Source organism: Bos grunniens, chromosome 1 (assembly GCF_055505025.1).
Source record: "Bos grunniens cultivar Pamir isolate PY7600 chromosome 1, Bosgru_T2T1.0, whole genome shotgun sequence".
NCBI lineage: Eukaryota > Metazoa > Chordata > Mammalia > Artiodactyla > Bovidae > Bos > Bos grunniens.
The window spans coordinates 75149392-75167502 of NC_141165.1; the positions used below are offsets into that span (position 1 = coordinate 75149392).

Below are 18111 nucleotides of genomic sequence, written 5' to 3' on the forward strand. Positions count from 1 at the left end.
TAGAAACTATCCTGAATCAAATACACACTGAAAAGAAACAGATAACTATGGATTATAGAACTGCTTGAACAGGCAAAATACAAATGTCATTGGAGTTCTGAAAGAAGTAGGGGCAGGGATAGTACAGAAAAAAATGTTTGTAGAAATGTAATGTTGTTGTTCAGTCACCCAGTGGTGCCCGACTCTGCAGCCCCAGGGACTGCAGCACACCAGGCCTCCATGTCCCTCACCATTTCCCAGAGTTTGCCCAAGTTCATGTTCATTGCGTAGGTGGTGCTGTCCACCCATCTCATCTTCTGATGCCCTCTTCTCCTGCCCTCAATCTTTCCCAGCATCAGGGACTTTACCAATGAGTCCTCTGTTTGCATCAGATGACCAGAATACTGGAGATTCAGCTTCAGCATCAGTCCTTCCAGTGAATATTCAGGTTGATCTCCATTAAGATTGACTGGTTTGATCCCCTTGCTGTCCAAGGGACTTTCAGGAGTCTTCTCCAGCACCACAGTTCAAAGGCATGTATTCATTTGGCATTCTGCCTTCTTTATGGTGCAGGTCTCACAACCGTACATGACCACTGGGAAGACCATAGCCTTGACTATATGGACCTCTGTTGGCAGAGTAATGTCTCTGCTTTTCAACACACGTCTAGGTTTGTCATTGCTTTCCTGCCCAGAGCAATCATCTTCTGATTTCATGGCTTCAGTCACCATCCGCAGTGATTTTGGAGCCAACAAGAGGAAATCTGTCACTGCTTCCACCTTTTCCCCTTCTATTTGCCATGTAGTAATGGGGCCGGATGCCATGATCTTAGTTTTTTAATATTTAGTTTTAAGCTGGCTCTTTCACTATCCTCTTTCACCATCATCAAGAGGCTCTTTAGTTCCTCTTTGCATTCTGCCGTTAGAGTGGTATCATCCACTTATCTGAGGTTGTTGATGCTTCTCCTGCCTGTCTTGATTCTGGCTTGTAATCATCCAGCCTGGCATTTCTCATAATGTGCTCAGCGTATAGGTTAAACAAACGGGGTGATAGCAGACAGCCCTGTTGTACTCCTTTTTCAGTCTTGAATCAATCAGTTGTTCCCACACAGGGTCCTAACTGTTGCCTCTTGACCCCCATACAGGTTTCTCAGAAATGTAACACAGAGTCCCAGTCCCAATAATGGCCTGTATTGGACAACTCTTCTGCCAGTAGCAATTCTATAGACAAAGTATTGTTTGGAGAGCAACCAGAAGTAGGCAGAAACTGTAGGAACAAAAACCTTAAAAGAGGGATGCAAACTAAAGGCGCTTTGCTTGACTAGCCTTTTTCCCTTTAAAGCTTATCTCATTTTGCCTTGGAGAACTGGAGGAAAAGAGCTTAAGAAAGTAGTATTGTTATTGAGATGAAACAAGAGTTCAGGACTACCAAATCAGCTGTAAATTGAGAGAGGACATCTCAGAAAGAAGGGAGCCAGGAAAGAGGGATCCCCGCACTCTTGCGAGTTCCCAGGTTGCACATATACAAACAGTGCTTCAAGAAACCAGACAGAAAGTAGCATCAGGAGGCCTAAAGCACTGAGCAGAGATAGCAGCAGCTGCATAGTACTCAATTTGAGTGCGAGCTTTGACAAATTTGAGGGATTGATAAATACCTCAGATTTTGTATTGAAACAGTAGAAGGACCATGCCTTAGGACTAAATGCCATACTAAGACTAAGGGCAAAAGCGAAATGAATCCTTCCTCACAAAGTTAAAGCCCAAACTGTCATACGATCAATTGGAAGAAGGAAAAGGTAACCTAAAATCAAAAGAAAAAACATCAATGGTAGTAAATCTGTGGATGACCTAGATATTTGAATTAGCAGTCAAAGACTTTAACATAGAAATTATAAATCAGTTAAAGGATTTAGAGGAAAACATTAGCACAGTGATTGAATACATAGGGAAATCTTAGCAGATAAATGGAAGCTATAAAATAAAGCCAAATGTAAATTCTGGAGCTAAAAAAGCTGAGATGAAAATTTCATTAGATATCAGCAGCCTTTTTAACAAATGTTATCTATAATTTGAAGACAGTTCAATAGAAATCATCTTGAAGCACAGAGACTAAAAGATTAAAAATAAAGAGTACTTGGTAACCTGTGAAATGATATCAAAAAGTCTTTTATATATATATCTCTCACTGGCATTCTCAAAAGCAAGGAGAGATAAGTAGGGGGGTAGAACTGAAAATTTCCTACATTTGATGAAAAACATTAACCCATATGTCCAAAAACTTAGCAAACTGCTAGTGGGATAAGTACAAAGAAAACCACACTCAGACACATCACTGTCAAACTGCTAAAACCAAAGATAAAGAGGAAATCTTAAAAGCAGCCAAAGATAAGACAGTGATACAACAATAACTGACTTTCCTATAAAGGTGGTGGGAATGGAAGGCTGGAGGACAAGAAAATGGCATCTTTATAAAGTACTAAAGAAAAGTAATAAACGATGCTTATGTTGTATGTTATGTTACATTCCCAGTGGGGTCTAGGGCAGCATCCCATAATCAAATCCTTATGTGGGATAAAGACCATAAATAGCTTCACTTCAGGTCAGGTTTTGATGTCAGATAATTTTTGGTGCCAAAAGTTTTTAAAAAGAAATACTTTTGAATTCAGAGCTTTTGGGATTTTAGAATTATAATAAAGTTTCTGGATCGATCTGCTTCTCAAGAGGAAAACTGGCAGTTTTTATTTATAAATGTCTACATCCTTCCCAGTTGGTTCAGTGGGTAAAGAATCAGCCTGCAGTGCTAGAGACGCAGGAAACATGGGTTCAATCCTTGGGTCGGAAAGATCCCCTGGAGGAGGGCATGGCAACACACTCCAGTATTCTTGCCTGGAGAATCCCGTGGACAAAGGAGCCTGGCAGGTTACAGTCCATAGGATCACAAAGAGTCAGACACGACTGAAGCAACTGAGCACGCACACACACACATCCTTAGAAGCAGGAACTTAATCTGGGCAATGAAAGTAACACATGAAGAGTGTATGCCAAGTGTTACACAAGGATGTTTATGACAGCATTTTTAAAATAATTTTTAAAAATTGAAAGCAACCTAATGTTCCAATAGCCTCCTGATACTTGGTTAGATTACTTCCCTGGTGACTTAGAGGGTAAAGCGTCCGCCTGCAATGCGGGAGACCCAAGTTCAATCCCTGAAACGGGAAGATTCCCTGGAGAAGGAAATGGCAACCCCCTCCAGTATTCTTGCCTGGAAAATCCCATGGACAGAGGAGCCTGGGAGGCTGCAGTCCATGGGGTTGCAAAGAGTCAGACATGATTGAGCAACTTCCCTTTCCTTTTCCTTTCCTATCTATGTAATGAATGGACTGCTTTATAGCCATGAAGAAACATGTTGTCAAAGAATATTGACATGGTGGAATAAACAGTCTCAAGATGTTACATGAAAAGATCACAAAACAGTATGATTCCAAATGTTAATAGTAGTTATTGCTGTGTGGTTGTCTCGTCATCTTTATTTGCTTTATTTCACTCTTGTATTCCTTAATTTCCACCTATGAACATGTATTCCTTTGGTAATTAGAAAAATCAGGGCTAGTTTTTGAAAAAGCAAGGCAATAAGATATTCCTATTGCTATTTAACTTCAGTTTGCTTCTCTAAGTTGGGAATCTTTTTATTAACAAAGATTACAAAAGTGTAGCATTATTAAGGCCTTGGCACAGTATATCATCCATACCCCCAGGTATAGTGTCTACACACCTGGATTTGAAGTGTCTTTTAAGCTGCATTGCCTGAGGCATTTCCAGAAGGAATCCTGTTAAATGAGAAATAAAACCTTTCATAAGTGATTCTAGACCATTTCTGTTGCCACTTCAAACACTCTGACTTAATCTTCAGAGAACCGCTTTCTCAGATAAATTGTCCAGCACCACATCTAGTTCTTGGCTTGTTTTAAAAAGTCTGCAGATCCTTTTATGAGGTCATTTTTTAAAGCTTAAATATCTACTTTGCTTTGAAAATCTATTTTCTCCCTTTTCAGAAAGAGCATACCAGGAGTTAAAATTGGATCACATTTAGCAAGCTACATCATACATCTGGAGTAAATTCCAGAGTATTAATGTCATGATATGTTAAAGCAAAGACTTTCAAGTCTAATTTTTGCAGACCTACTAAATCTTAAAGGACAGTCTGGGTAGCCAACAGTTTTGATCCCTGAGTTGAGGTATATTTTCTAAAGTTATTCTGAAAGTCAGAGGGGAAAGGCAGAAAAGACTGCGTTATGGTCCTGTTTGAATAGCTTGATGCCACAGTTAGAGGAAATGTCTGTATCACCTTTTAGTGTAGGCTCTTAGAATTAAACCGTCGGAACAGGCTTGAGAAGTTGAGCCCAGTTGCTTTCCCAGTGCTTCTATCTCTTCTGCATCATTCTAGACAGATAGTATCTAGTATCTATTGAACTACTTATAATAATTATTTTTTCTTATAGGTTAATAAGTTGATATTCTGATTTCATATCTTAGTCTCTGTATACTTAATATTTGCTAGAATTCACTGCTGAAACTATGTGAACTTGGAGTTTTCTTTGTGTAAAGATTTGATAACAAATTTAGCTTCTTTAACAAATGTAGGACTATTCATATTTTGTTTTATCTTGGGTCCAGTTTTATATGTTGCTTTTAAGGAGTGTATCCTTTTCATTTATCAAATTTTTGGTATAAAGTTGTTCTTAATAGGCTCCTATTGCCTCTTAAAACATCTGTGAGTAATGTGGCGCAGAGTAATAATTTCCTTTTCATTGCTAATATTGGTAACTTATATTCTGTTTTTCTCAATCAACCTAAATAGCAATTTATTGATTTTGTTATTTTCAAAAAACCAGTGTTGGCTTTGTTAATTTTCTCTGTTGTTTTGTTTGATTTGTATTGCATTGATTTCTGCCTATTATTACCTTCCTTAGTTTGCTTTTACTTTGATCTTCTTTTTCTAGCTTCTTAAATTGGAAGTTTCTTTATTTTAAACCTTTGTTTTCCAGAATAGCATAAAAAGCTATAAATGTCTTTCTGAACACTCTTTTTACTGTACTCTGCAAATTTCCTTAAATGTTTTATTGAGGTACAGTTGATATAAATTGTACTTGAAGTATACAAATTTAACATATGTATATGTGTATGAATTCATCAACACACTCAAGATACTGACCCTATCCATCACCTGCAAAAATGTACTCAGCCCCTCTCTTCTGATCCAGAGAAATCACCGATTGACTTTCTGTCACAGTACATTGATTTGCATCTTCTAGTTGCTGTGTGCATGCTCAGTCGTGTCTGACTTTGCGATCCCAGGGCTACAGTCCATGTAGCCCCCCAGGCTCCTCTGTCCATGGGATTTCCCAGGCAAGAGTACTGGAGTAGGTTGCCATGCCCTCCCCCAGGGGATCTTTCTGACCCAGGGATCAAACCCACATCTCCTGTGGCTCCTTCATTGGCAGGCAAATTCTTTACCACTGAGCCATTTGAGAGGTCTTGCATTTTCTAGAATTTTAGATAAATGAAACTAAAATACGTATGCTTTTTTGGTCTGGGTTCTTCACTCAGTGAAGTTATTTGAGATGCATCCACATTGTTGTATCAAGAGTCCATTCCTTTTTACTGGTGAGTAATATTGTATCTTATCAGTTCAGTTAAGTTCAGTTGCTCAGTCGTGTCCAACTCTTTACGACTCCGTGAACCTTAGCACACCAGGCCTCCCTGTCCATCACCAACTCCCGGAGTCCACCCAAACCCATGTCCATTAAGTCAGTGATGCCATCCAATCATCTCATTCTCTGTCGTCCCCTTCTCCTCCTGCCTTCAGTCTTTCCCAGCATCAGGGTCTTTTCAAATGAGTCAGCTCTTTGCATCAGGTAGCTAAAGTATTGGAGTTTCAGCTTCAACATCAGTCCTTCCAGTGAACACCTAGGACTGATCTCCTTTAGGATGGACTGGTTGGATCTCCTTGCAGTCCAAGGGACTCTCTGGATATTCCATAATTTGTTTATTATTCCACCTGTTGATAGACATTTGGGCAGTTTTAGTGTATGGCTCCTATAGATAAAGCTTTTATGAAAATTTATGTAAAAAATTTTTGTTTCAACATATATTTTTATTTCTCTTGAGTGATACCTCAGAACAGAGTGGCTGACTCATATGAAAAATGTATGTTTATCATTTTAAGAAACTGCCTAACTGTTCTCCAAAGTGATTGTAGCATTTCACTCTCCTGCCAGAAGTTATGAGGGTTCCAGTTCCTCCACATCTTGATATAGTCAGTCTTTCTAATATTGGCTACTCTAATAGGTGTGCAATGGTATCTCATTATGTTTTTAATTTGCATTCTGTGAATGACTAATGACATAGAGCGTCTTTTCATGTGTTTGTTTATCGTCTTTGGGGAAATGTCTATTCAAGTCCTTTGCCCGTTTTTTAATTGAGTGGTGTGTCCTGTTGTTGTTGAGTTTAGAAGTTCTTTATATAGTCTGGGTATTAACCCTTATCACGGGTGTCATTTGCAAATACTTTCTTCAATCTCTGAGCTGCCTTTTTATGCTATTTACAGTGTCCATTTGTCCATGAAAGTTTTTAATTTTGATGAAGTCCAATTTGTCTCTTTGTTGTTGTTGTTGCTGCTTGTGCCTTTGCTGTCACATCCAAGAAATCTAAATCCTAAGTCATGGAACTTCTCCCCCTATATTTTTTTTTCTAAGAGTTTCATAGTGTTACCTCTGGCATTTAGGTCTTTGATCCATTTTGAGGTAATTTTTGATATATATGATAGACTGTAAGTCTAGCTCCATTCTTTTGCTTGTGGCTCTCCAGTTCTCCCACCACCATTTGGTCTAAATGACTGTCTCTTCCACATTAAATGGTCTTACTTAGCACCCTTGTTGAAAATCATTTGACCATATACACCATTTACAGGATTTATTTCCAGTCTATTTTATTCTATTCTATAATTCCTCCTTTATGCCAGTTAGCACACTGTTTCTTTGGGAGGGGAGGTGTTTATTGAAGTATAGTTGATTTACAGTATTGTTGTAAATTATAATATTACAACAATATATAAACGATAATTTATATAAATATTGTAAACATTACAATGCTGTTGTGAAAAAGTTTTAGGTGTACAACATAGTGATTGTTTTGTATATGTGTGTACACACACATATATTTCCATTAAGGTTATTGCAAGAAATAACCTATAGTTATTCTTAGGTTAAGAATATATTGGATATAGTTCCCTGTGTTATACATTAAATCATTGTCGTTTATCTATTTTATACATAGTGGTATGTATCTGTTTGAAGAAGGTAATGGCAATTCACTCCAGCACTCTTGCCTGGAAAATCCCATGGACGGAGGAGCCTGATAGGCTACAGTCCATGGGGTCACAAAGAGTCGGACACAACTTCACTTTCACTTTCATGTATCTGTTAATCTTATACTCCTAATTTATCCCTACCCCCTACTTTCTTCTTTGGTAACCATAAGTTTGTTTTTCTTTGTCTGTGAGACTATTTTTGCTTTGTAAATAAATTCATTTGTGTTATTTTTAGGTTCTACGTATAAGTGATACTATATAATATTTGTCTTTCTTTGTCTTTCTCTGACTTCACTCAGTATTTCTAGGTCCTTCCATGTTGCTTCAGATGACAGTGTTTCATTTTTTTTGATGGCTGAGTTTTATACACACATACAGACACACACTCCACATCTTCTTTATCCATTCATCTGTTGATAGACATTTAAGTTGCTTCCACGTCTTGGCTACTGTAAATAGTGCTGCTGTTAATGTTGGAGTGCACATACCTTTTTGAATTAAAGTTTTTTCCAGTATATACCCAGGAGTAGGATTGCTGGATCATATGGTAGTTCTTGTTTTAGTTTTTTAAGGGACCACCATATTGTTTTCCAGAGTGGCACCAATTTTTATTCCTGCCAGTAGTGTAGGAGAGTTCCCTTTTTTCCCATACTCTATCCAGCATTTATTATTTGTAGACTTTTTGATTATGATCATTATGATCATGGTTTTGACTTGCATTCCTCTAATAATTAGTTGATGTTGATCTTTTTAACATTCAGATGCCTGGCCATCTGAATGTCTTTGGAGAAATGTCTGTTAAGGTCTTCTGCCCATTTTTTGATTGAGTTGTTTTTTTTTTTTTTGATACTGAGTTGTATGAGCTGTTTTTATATTTTAGAAGTTAAGCCCTTGTCAGTTGCATCATTTGCAAATATTCTCAGTCTGTAGGTTGTCTTTTTGTTTTGTTTATACTTTCCTTTGTTGTGCAAAAGCTTTTAAGTTTGATTAGGTTCCATTTGTTTACTTTTGCTTTTATTTCTTTTGTATTGGGAGAGTAAGTAATCTAAGAACATATTGCTATGATTTATGTCAGAGAATGTTTTGTCTATATTCTGTTCTAGGGGTTTATGGTGTCATGTCTTATATTAATATTTAGGTCTTTAAACCACTTTGAGTTTATTTTTGTATATGATATGAGTGAGTGTTCTAATTTCATTGATTTACATGAGTCTTTCCAGCTTTCCAAACACGGCACTTGCTAGAGACTGTTTTCTCCATTATGTATTCTAGCCCCCTTTGTCGAAGATTATTTGATTGTAAATATGTGGGTTTATTTCTGTTCCATTGATCTGTGCATCTGTTTTTGACTAGCACAGTTTTGATCACTGTAGTTTTGCAGTAAGTTTGGAAATCAAGAAGTATGAGACCTTCAGCTTTGTTCTTTTTTAATTGATTGTTTTTTGCTACTCAGGGTCCCTTGAGATTGCATATAAATTTTAGGTTGGATTTTTCTGTTTCTCAGATTGCCATTGAATTTGAAACTGACCCCAGTGAATATATAGGTTATTTTAGATAGTATGGACATCTTAACAATATTTAGTCTTCTAAATACTAACACAGGGTGTCTTTCTGTTTGTCTTTAACTTCTTTCAGCAACATTTTGTAGTTTTCAGTATATAAGTCTTTTGCCTCCTTATGTTTATTCCTAGGTATTTTATTAATTTTGATGCTATAGTAAATAGAATTGTTTCTTAATTGCCTTTTTGAACTGTTAATTGTTAGTGTATAGGAATACAACTGATTTCCTGTATTTTATATCCTACTACTTTATTAATTTGTTTATTCTAATAGCTTTTTTGTGAAATCTAAATTTATAATTTTCTACAAATAAGAGCATATCGTCTACCAACAGAGATAGTTTTCCTTGTTTCTTTCCAATTTGAATGCCTTTTATTCTTGCCTAATTTCTCTGGCTAGGACATTTATTGATTTGTGTATATGTTAAACCCTCCTTGCATCCCATGAATCCCACTTAAACTTGATATATGAACTTTATAAGGTGCTGTTGAATTCAGTTTGTGAGTATTTTGTTGATGATTCTTTCAACTATATTCATCAGGGATATTGACCTGTAATCTTCTTTCCTTGAAGGTTAATGCTGATCTCATAAAATGAGTTCCCTCCTCTTCAGTTTTTTGGGAGAGTTGGAGCAGGAATGGAATTAATTCTCCTTCAAATACTTGGTGGAATTCACCAATGAAACTATCTTGTCCTGGACTTTTCTCTTTGGGGAAGTATTTTTTATTACTGGTTCAGTTTTCTTACTAATTTTTGGTCTATTCAGATCTTGTTTCTTCATGATTATGGGTATTTTTAGGATCTAATTTCCCTTTGATTTCTTCTTTGATCAAAGCATTATTTGGAAATTTGTCAGTTCCTAAATATTTGAGAATTTTCCAGAAAACTTTGTGTTACTCATGTCTAATTTATTTCTAGTACAGTCAGAGAATATTCTTTGTATGGCTTGAACTGTTTGAAATTAATTGAAAATTGCTATTGTCAAAAAATAATCTATGTTGGTAAATGGTCCGTGTATACCGGCTTACCTCATTTTATCGTGCTTTTCTTTATTGCACTTTGCAGAAACTTCATTTCTTTTTTACAGATTGAAGGTTTATGGCAATTTTGCCTCAAGCAAGTTTATGGCACCACTTTTCCAAAAGCATTTACATACTTTGTGTCTCTGTGTCACATTTTGGTAATTCTCACAATATTTTTCATTATTATTGCATGGTGATCTGTGATCAGTGATCTTAGATGTTACTATTGTAATTGTTTGGGGACCACAAACTGCACTTACTTAAGATGGCAAACTTAACAAATGTATGTGTTCTAGCTGCTCCGCCTAGTAGCCGATCCCCTGTTTCTTTCCCTCTCCTTAAGAAAGAAAGGTAATGCTAAGTCGTGTCCAACGCCAGGGACTGTATAGTCCGTGGAATTCTCCAGGCCAGAATACTGGAGTAGGTAGCCTTTCCCTTCTCCAGGGGATCTTTCCAAGCCTCCCTATTCCCTGAGACCATTAATTTTGAAGTTAGGCCCATTGATAACCCTGCAGTGGCCTCTAAGTGTTCAAGTGAAGGGAAAAGTCACATTTCTCTCACTTTAAATCAAAAGCTAGAAATGATTAAGCTTACTGAGAAAGCCTTACCAAAAGCCAAAATGGATCAGAAGCTAGGCCTCTTGTGCCAAACAGTTAATCCAAGTTGTGAATGAAAAGTAAAAGTTCTTAAAGGAAATTAACAGTGCTACTTCAGTGAACACACGAATGGTAAAGCAAAACAGTCTTATTGCTCATGTGGAGAAAGTTTTAGTAGTCTGGATAGAAGATCAAATCAGCCATAAAATTCACTTAATCCAAAGCAAGGCCCTAATTGTCTTCGATTCTGTGCAGGCTGAAAGAAATGAGGAAGCTGCTGAAGAAAAGTCTAAAGCTAGCGAAGGCTGGTTCATTAAGTATAAGAAAAGAAGCCATCTTCGTAACATAAGAGTGCAAAGTGAAGCAGAAAGTACTGATGTAGAAGCAACAGCAAGTTATTCAGAAGATCTAGCTAAGATAATTAATCAAAGTAGGGACACTAAATGACAGATTTTCATCATAGATGATATAGCCTTTTATTAAAAGAAGATGCCTTGCCCTCTAGGACTTTTATAGCTTGAGAGGAGAAGTTCTTAAAGTGCTTGGCTTCAAAACTTCAAAGGACAGATTGACTCTCTTGTTAGTGGCTAATGCGGGTCATGACTTGAAGATGAAGCCAGTGCTCATTTACCATTCCCAAAATTCTGGGGCCCTTAAGAATTATGCTAACTTTGCTTTGCCTGTGCTCTATAAATGGAACAACGAAGTCTGGATGACAGCACATCTGCTTACAACATGGTTTACTAAATATTTTAAGCTTATTGTTGAAACATACTGCTCAGAAAAAAAGTGTCCTTTGAAAAAAATATTATGGCTCACTGACAATGCATCTGGTCATGTAAGGACTCTGACGGAGATACACAACAAAATTAATGTTGTTTTCATGCTTGCTAATACAGTATCCATTCTGTAGCCCATGGATCAAAGAGAAATTTTGACTTTTAAGTTTATTATGAAAGAAATACATTTTATAAGGCTATAGCTGACATAGTTCACTGATGGATCTGAGCAAAGTCAACTGAAAACCTTCTGGAAAGGGTGCACCATTCTAAATGCCATTAAGATCATTGGTGATTCATGGGAAAGGACAGAATATCAACATTAACAGAAGTTTGGAAGAAGTTGATTCCAACCCTCATGGATTACTTAGAGGGGTTCAAGACTTCATGGAGGAAGTCACTGCAGGTATGGTGGAAGTGGCAAGAGAATTAGAAGTAAAGCCTGAGGATGTGACTGGATTGCTGCAATATCATGATAAAACTTGAACAGATGAGGTGTTGCTTCTTATGAAGGAACAAAGAAAGTGTTTTCTTGAGATGGGATCCACTCCTGGTAGAATGCTGTAAAGATTGTTGACATGACAACAAAGGATTTATGTTACGTAAACTTAGTTGATAAAGTGGCAACAAGGTTTAAGAGGATTGACTCCAGTTTTTAAAGAAGTTCTATTGTGGGTAGAATACTGTCAGACAGCTTTGCATGCTACAGAGACATCATTTGTGAAAGGAAGAGTCAATAGATGTGGCACACTTAATTGTTGTCTTATTGTAAGAAATTGCCACAGCCACCCCAGCCTCCAGAAACCACCACCCTGATCAATCAGCAGCCATCAACATAGAGGCAAGACCCTCCATCAGCAAAGAAATTATTACTCACTGAAGGCTCAGATTATAGTTAGCATTTTTTAAGCAAGAATATATTTTCCAATTAAAATATGTACATTGTTTCTTTAGATATAATGCTCCTTAATAGACTAGTGTAGTATAAACAACTTTTATATGCAGCAGGAAACCAGAGAGTTGTGTGACTTGCTTTATCGCAACTTTTGCTGTAATGCAATGACCTGAAACTGAATTCATAATATCTCTGAGGTATATCTCTACTGTACCAGAAAAAGATTATGTATGTATGCTACCTTTGTTGGGTGGAGGGTTCTGTCAATGTCCATTTTCTATATCCTTCCTTTTTATTTTTTAAAATTGACATATAATCGACATTTAATATTGTGTGGTTTGAGTGTACTCTGTGTTGGTTTGATACATTTACGTATTACAATATGATTACCCCAGTAGCTTTGTTGTTCAGTCACTCCATTGTGTCTGACCTATGGACTGCAGCATGCCAGGCTTCCCTGTCCGTCATCATCTCCGACAGCTAGCTCAGGCTCATGCCCATTGAGACAGTGACGCCATCCAACCATCTCGTCCTCTGTCATCCGATTCTCCTCCTCCTTTCAGTTTTTCCCAGCATCAGGGTCTTTTCTAATGAGTCAGCTCTTCACATCAGGTGGCCAACGTATTGGAGCTTCAGCATCAGTCCTTCCAATGAATATTCAGGGTTGATCTCCTTTAGGATGGACTGGTTGGATCTCCTTGCAGTCCAAGGCACTCTCAAGAGTCTTCTCCAACACCACAGTTCAAAAGCATCAATTCTTTGGCATTTAGCCTTCTTTATGGTCCAACTCTCACCTCAATAAATAACTACTGGAAAAACCATTGCTTTGACTAGATGGACCTTTGTTGGCAACGTAATGTCTCTGCTTTTTAGTATGCTGTCTAGGTTGGTCATAGCTTTTCTTCCAAGGAGCAAGCGTCTTTTAATTTCATGGCTGCAGTCACCATCTGCAGTGATTTTGGAGCCCAAGAAAATAAAATCTGTCACTGTTTCCCCATCTATTTGCCATGAAGTGATAGGGCCAGAGGCCATGATCTTAGTATTTTAAATGTTGAGTTTTAAACCACCTTTTTCACTCTCCTCTTTCACCTTCATCAAGAGGCTCTTTAGTTCCTCTTCATTTTCTGCCATAAGGGTGGTGCCATCCACATATCTGAGGTTACTGATATTTCCCCTGGCAATCTTGATTCCAGCTTGTACTTCATCCAGCACAGCATTTCACATGATGTACTCTGCATGTAAGTTAAACATTCAGGGTGACAATATACAGCCTTGACTTTCCTTTCTCAGTTTTGAACCAGTCTGTTGTTCCATGTCTGATTCTAACTGTTGCTTCTTGATCTGCATATACAGGTTTCTCAGGAGGTATGTAAGGTGGTCTGGTATTCACATCTCTTGAAGAATTTTCCGCAGTTTGTTGTGATCCACACAATCAAAGGCTTTGGTGTAGTCAATGAAGCAGAAGTAGATGTTTTTCTGGAACTCTCTTGCTTTTTCTATGATCCAGTGGATGTTTGCAATTTTATCTCTGGTTCCTCTGCCTTTTCTAAATCCAGCTTGAACATCAGGAAGTTCTCGGTTCATGTACTGTTGAAGCATGACTTGGAGAATTTTGAGCATTACTTTGCTAGCATGTGAGATGAGTGTAGTAGTTTGAACATTCTTTGGCATTGCCTTTCTTCAACATTGGAATGAAAACTGACCTTTTCCAGTCCTGTGGCCACTGCTGAGTTTTCCAAATTTGCTGGCATATTGAGTGCAGCACTTTCACAGCATCATTTTTTAGAATTTGAAATAGCACAACTGGAATTCCATCACCTCCACTAGCTTTGTTCATAGTGATGCTTCCTAAGGCCCACTTGACTTCACATTCCAGGATGTTTGGCTCTCATCTGAGTGATCACACTACCGTGGTTATCTGGGTCATTAAGACATTTTTGGTATAATTCTTCTGTGTATTCTTGCCACCTCTTCTTAATATCTTCTGCTTCTGTTAGATCCATACCATTTCTGTCCTTTATTTTGTCCATCTTTGCATGAAATTTTCCCTTGGTATCTGATTTTCTTGAAGAGATCTCTAGTCTTTCCCATTCTGCTGGTTTCCTCTATTTCTTTGCATTGTTCACTTAGGAAGGCTTTCTTATCTCTCCTTGCTATTCTTTGGAACTCAGGATTCAGATGGGTATATCTTTCCTTTTCTCCTTTGCCTTTCACTTCTCTTCTTTTCTCAGCTGTTTGTAAGGCCTCCTCAGACAACCATTTTGCCTTTTTGCATTTCGTTTTCTTGGGGATGGTTTTGATCACTACCTCCTGTACCATGTTATGAACCTCTGTCCATAGTCCTTCAGGCACTCTATCAGATCTAATCCCTTGAATCTATTTGTCACTTCCATTGTATAATCATAAGGGATTTGATTTAGGTTATACCTGAATGGCCTAATGGTTTTCCCTACTTTCTTCAATATAAGTCTGAATTTGGCAACAAGGAGTTCATGATCTGAGCTGCAGTCAGCTCCCAGTCTTGTTTTTGCTGACTGTATAGAGTCACTCCATCTTTGGCTGCAAAGAATGTAATCAATCTGATTTCGGTATTGACCATCTGGTGATGTCCATGTATAGAGTCATCTCTTGTGTTGTTGGAAGAGGGTGTTTGTTATGACCAGTGCAGTCCAGTTGACAAAACTCAGTTAGCCTTTACCCTGCTTCATTCTGTACTCCAAGGTCAAACTTGCCTGTTACTCCAGATATCTCTTGACTTTCTACTTTTGCATTCCAGTCCCCTATGATGAAGGACACTTTTTTTTTTTTGGTGTTCATTCTAGAAAGTCTTGTAGGTCTTCATAAAAGTGTTCAGCTCTTTGGCATTAGTGGTTGGGACTTAGATTTGGATTATTGTGATATTGAATGGTTTGCCTTGGAAACAAACAGATCATTCTGTCGTTTTTGAGACTGAACCCACGTACTGTGTTTTGGACTCTTGTTGACTGTGAGGGCTACTCCATTTCTTCTAAGGGATTCTTGCCCACAGTAGTAGATATAACAGTCATCTGAATTAAATTCACCCATCCATCCATTTTAGTTCACTGGTTCCTAAAATGTCAATGTTCACTCTTGCCATCTCCTGTTTGACCACTTCCAATTTACCTTGATTTATGGACCTAACATTCCAGGTTCCTATGCAGTATTGTTCTTTACACATTGGACTTTCACCACCAGCCACATCCACAACTGGGCGTTGTTTCCACTTTGGCTCAGCTTCTTCGTTCCTTCTGGAGCTATTTCTCTGCTCTTCTGCAGTAGCATATTGGGCACCTCTTGACCTGGGGAGTTCATCTTTCAGTGTCATATCTTTTTGCCTTTTCATACCAGTAGCCTTAGCAAACACCTTTATCGTGTCAATAATTACCATTTCTTTTTTGTGTTGAGAACAGTAATGATCTAGTCTCTTAGCAACTTTGAAATGTATAGTAGAGTATTGTTGACTCTGATCACTGTGTTGTGCCTTAGATCTTCAGAACTTATTTCTCTACTAGTTACAAGGTTATCCTCTTTAACAACATCCCCCCCCACTACCCCTAACCTCCCAGCCCCTAGTAACCACCATTCTACTTTCTGTTTTTACAAGTCCAGCTTTTCTAAATTCCACTTATAAGTGATATCATACAACATTTGTCCTTCTTTGTCTGACTTCTCTCTTTGTATAATGCCCTCTAGGTCCATCCTTATTGTTGCAGATGGTAAGATTTCCTTCTCTTATGACCGAGTAATATTTCATTGTGTGTGTGTATGAGGATGTGAGATAGATAGATAGATAGATAGATAGATCTTCTTTATCCATTCATCTTCTGATAGATGCTTGAGTTGTTTCCATATCTTGGCTATTGTAAATAATGGTATGCTGAACATGGGTGAGCAGGTATCTCTTCAAGATGTTGATTTCAGTTCCTTCTGGTATATACCTAGCCGTGAGATTGCTGGATGATATGATAGTTCAGTTTTTAAAATGTTTTGAGAAACTGCCATACTGTTTTCCATAATAACTGTACCAATCTACATTCCTACCAACAATGTGTAAGGGCTCCCTTTCTCCACATCCTCCCCAACATTGGTTGTACCTTGTCTTTTTTTAATGAAAGCCATCCTAACTGGTGTGAGGTGATACATCACTGTAGTTTTGCTTTGCATTTCTCTCATAAGTGATGTTGAGCACTTTTTCATGTATCTATTGTTCTTTGGTATGTGTTCTTTTGAAAAATGTTCAGATCCTTTGCCCATTTTTGAAATTGGGTATATCTTCTGTAATCTTCATATTTGTTCTCTCATTTCTTGAGAGAAATATGGAAATCTCTGGCTGTAAGATCCATTTCTCCTTGCATTTCTATCACTTTTTAACTTACATATTTTAAGCTGTTAGATGTGTAGATGTTTAGGATTGTTATGTCCTCCTGATGAATTGATTTCTTTATCATTATGAAATAATATATTCCTGACTACTTTGGATCATGTCAGTTGTCCACAAAGATAATTAAAATTAATATTGTCCCCAAAGATCTCTTAGGTTCCTTACCATTTGGCTAAAACCAATTTGGACTATCTGTAATACTTTTCATAGCTTAATCACATTTTTATCTTGGCTAACCACTGAGTTTTTCATCTCAGAGAAACTTCAAAGGGACTTTAAAAAATATACATATATTCATTGGTTCCCTTAAAATGTCTGTTTTATCTCAGTTATACCACTTCTGGGGCTTCCCAGGTGGCACTAGTGGTAAAGAATCCACCTGCCAATGCAGGAGACACAAGAGAGTCGGGTTTGATCCCTGTGTCAGGAAGATCCCCTGATGAAGGAAATGGTACCTCACTCCAGAATTCTTGCCTGGAAAATTCCATGGGCAGAGGAGCTTGGCAGGCTACAGTTATGGGGCCTCAAAGAATTGGACATGACTGAGCATGCACACACACTACTATGCCACTTCTAGTTGAGTTATTTTGAGGGTGGGTCAAACAAAACTCAACTGTAAATAAGAACGTATCAAAAGGTTTGCCTTTTTCTTCTCCCCTAGGTAAAAATGTCCCCATCCTGTCATCTGTCCAAAGGGGATCCTGCTATTAAAAAGGTGAGTGAGTTTTAATGGAAGAAAGCCAACTTCCTCCTTCTGTGTATGTGTTCTCCTCTATTGAACAGTGTGTTCAAAATGAGTGATTTTTAATCATCTTAGTGCTGTCAAAAGTTCTTTCTGATTGGATGCCTTAAAAAGAGCTCACCAGAGCTCTTTGACTCTTCCAGAGAAGCCAGTTGGGGGGTTGAGTCTAGCATCAGTCTCCTGGCAACTAGGGACTTTGATTGTTCTAGAATTCCTGTGTGTGTACTATGTACCAAGTTGCTTCAGTTGTGTCTGACCCTTCACAGCCCTAGGGACTGTAGCCTGCCAGGCAACTCTGTCCATGGGATTCTCCAGGACAGAGAGAACAGGTTGTCATGCCCTCCTCCAGGAGATCTTCCTGACCCAAGGATCGAACCCACGTCTCTTATGTCTTGTGCATTGGCAGGAAGGTTCTTTACTACTAGCACCAAATGGGCATCCTGGTATCAGTGAGTGATAGCAGATGAAAATTCTAAGGATGAAAGGTATATAGTTTTTCTTAACAATGTACCATCCCTCCAGGTGGCTATTCCTAGAACAGACTAGTCTGAGGTATTAACATTTCAGCAGGTATCAGCTAAGTAAGTCCTCATAAATACTCATGAGATAGAACTTCTATCTGTGCTATTTCACCCCTTGACTGTAAACTCTGTGGCACATATAGAGTGTGTCTTTCAACCAAGTAATTCTCAGATGATGCCAAGAGAACCACTAAAATCCTTTTCTTTATCCAGATGTAGCAGTACAGTGGAAACATAGCCAAAAGAT

General features: G+C 37.9%; 1 protein-coding gene across 8 annotated transcripts in view; it reads left to right on the forward strand.

Annotated features, from left to right (window-relative positions):
• Positions 1-18111, forward strand: part of VPS8 (VPS8 subunit of CORVET complex) — a 302600-nt gene that overhangs the window by 247987 nt on the left and 36502 nt on the right. For 7 of the 8 annotated variants that reach the window (XM_086397371.1, XM_086397403.1, XM_086397409.1 and 4 more), the window contains one exon: positions 17263-17316. The exons of the other annotated variant lie outside the window; for it this stretch is intronic. In XM_086397371.1, the coding sequence (XP_086253497.1) occupies positions 17263-17316 (54 nt within the window). The remainder of the gene's footprint in view (positions 1-17262; positions 17317-18111) is intronic. 8 annotated transcript variants of the gene reach the window in all.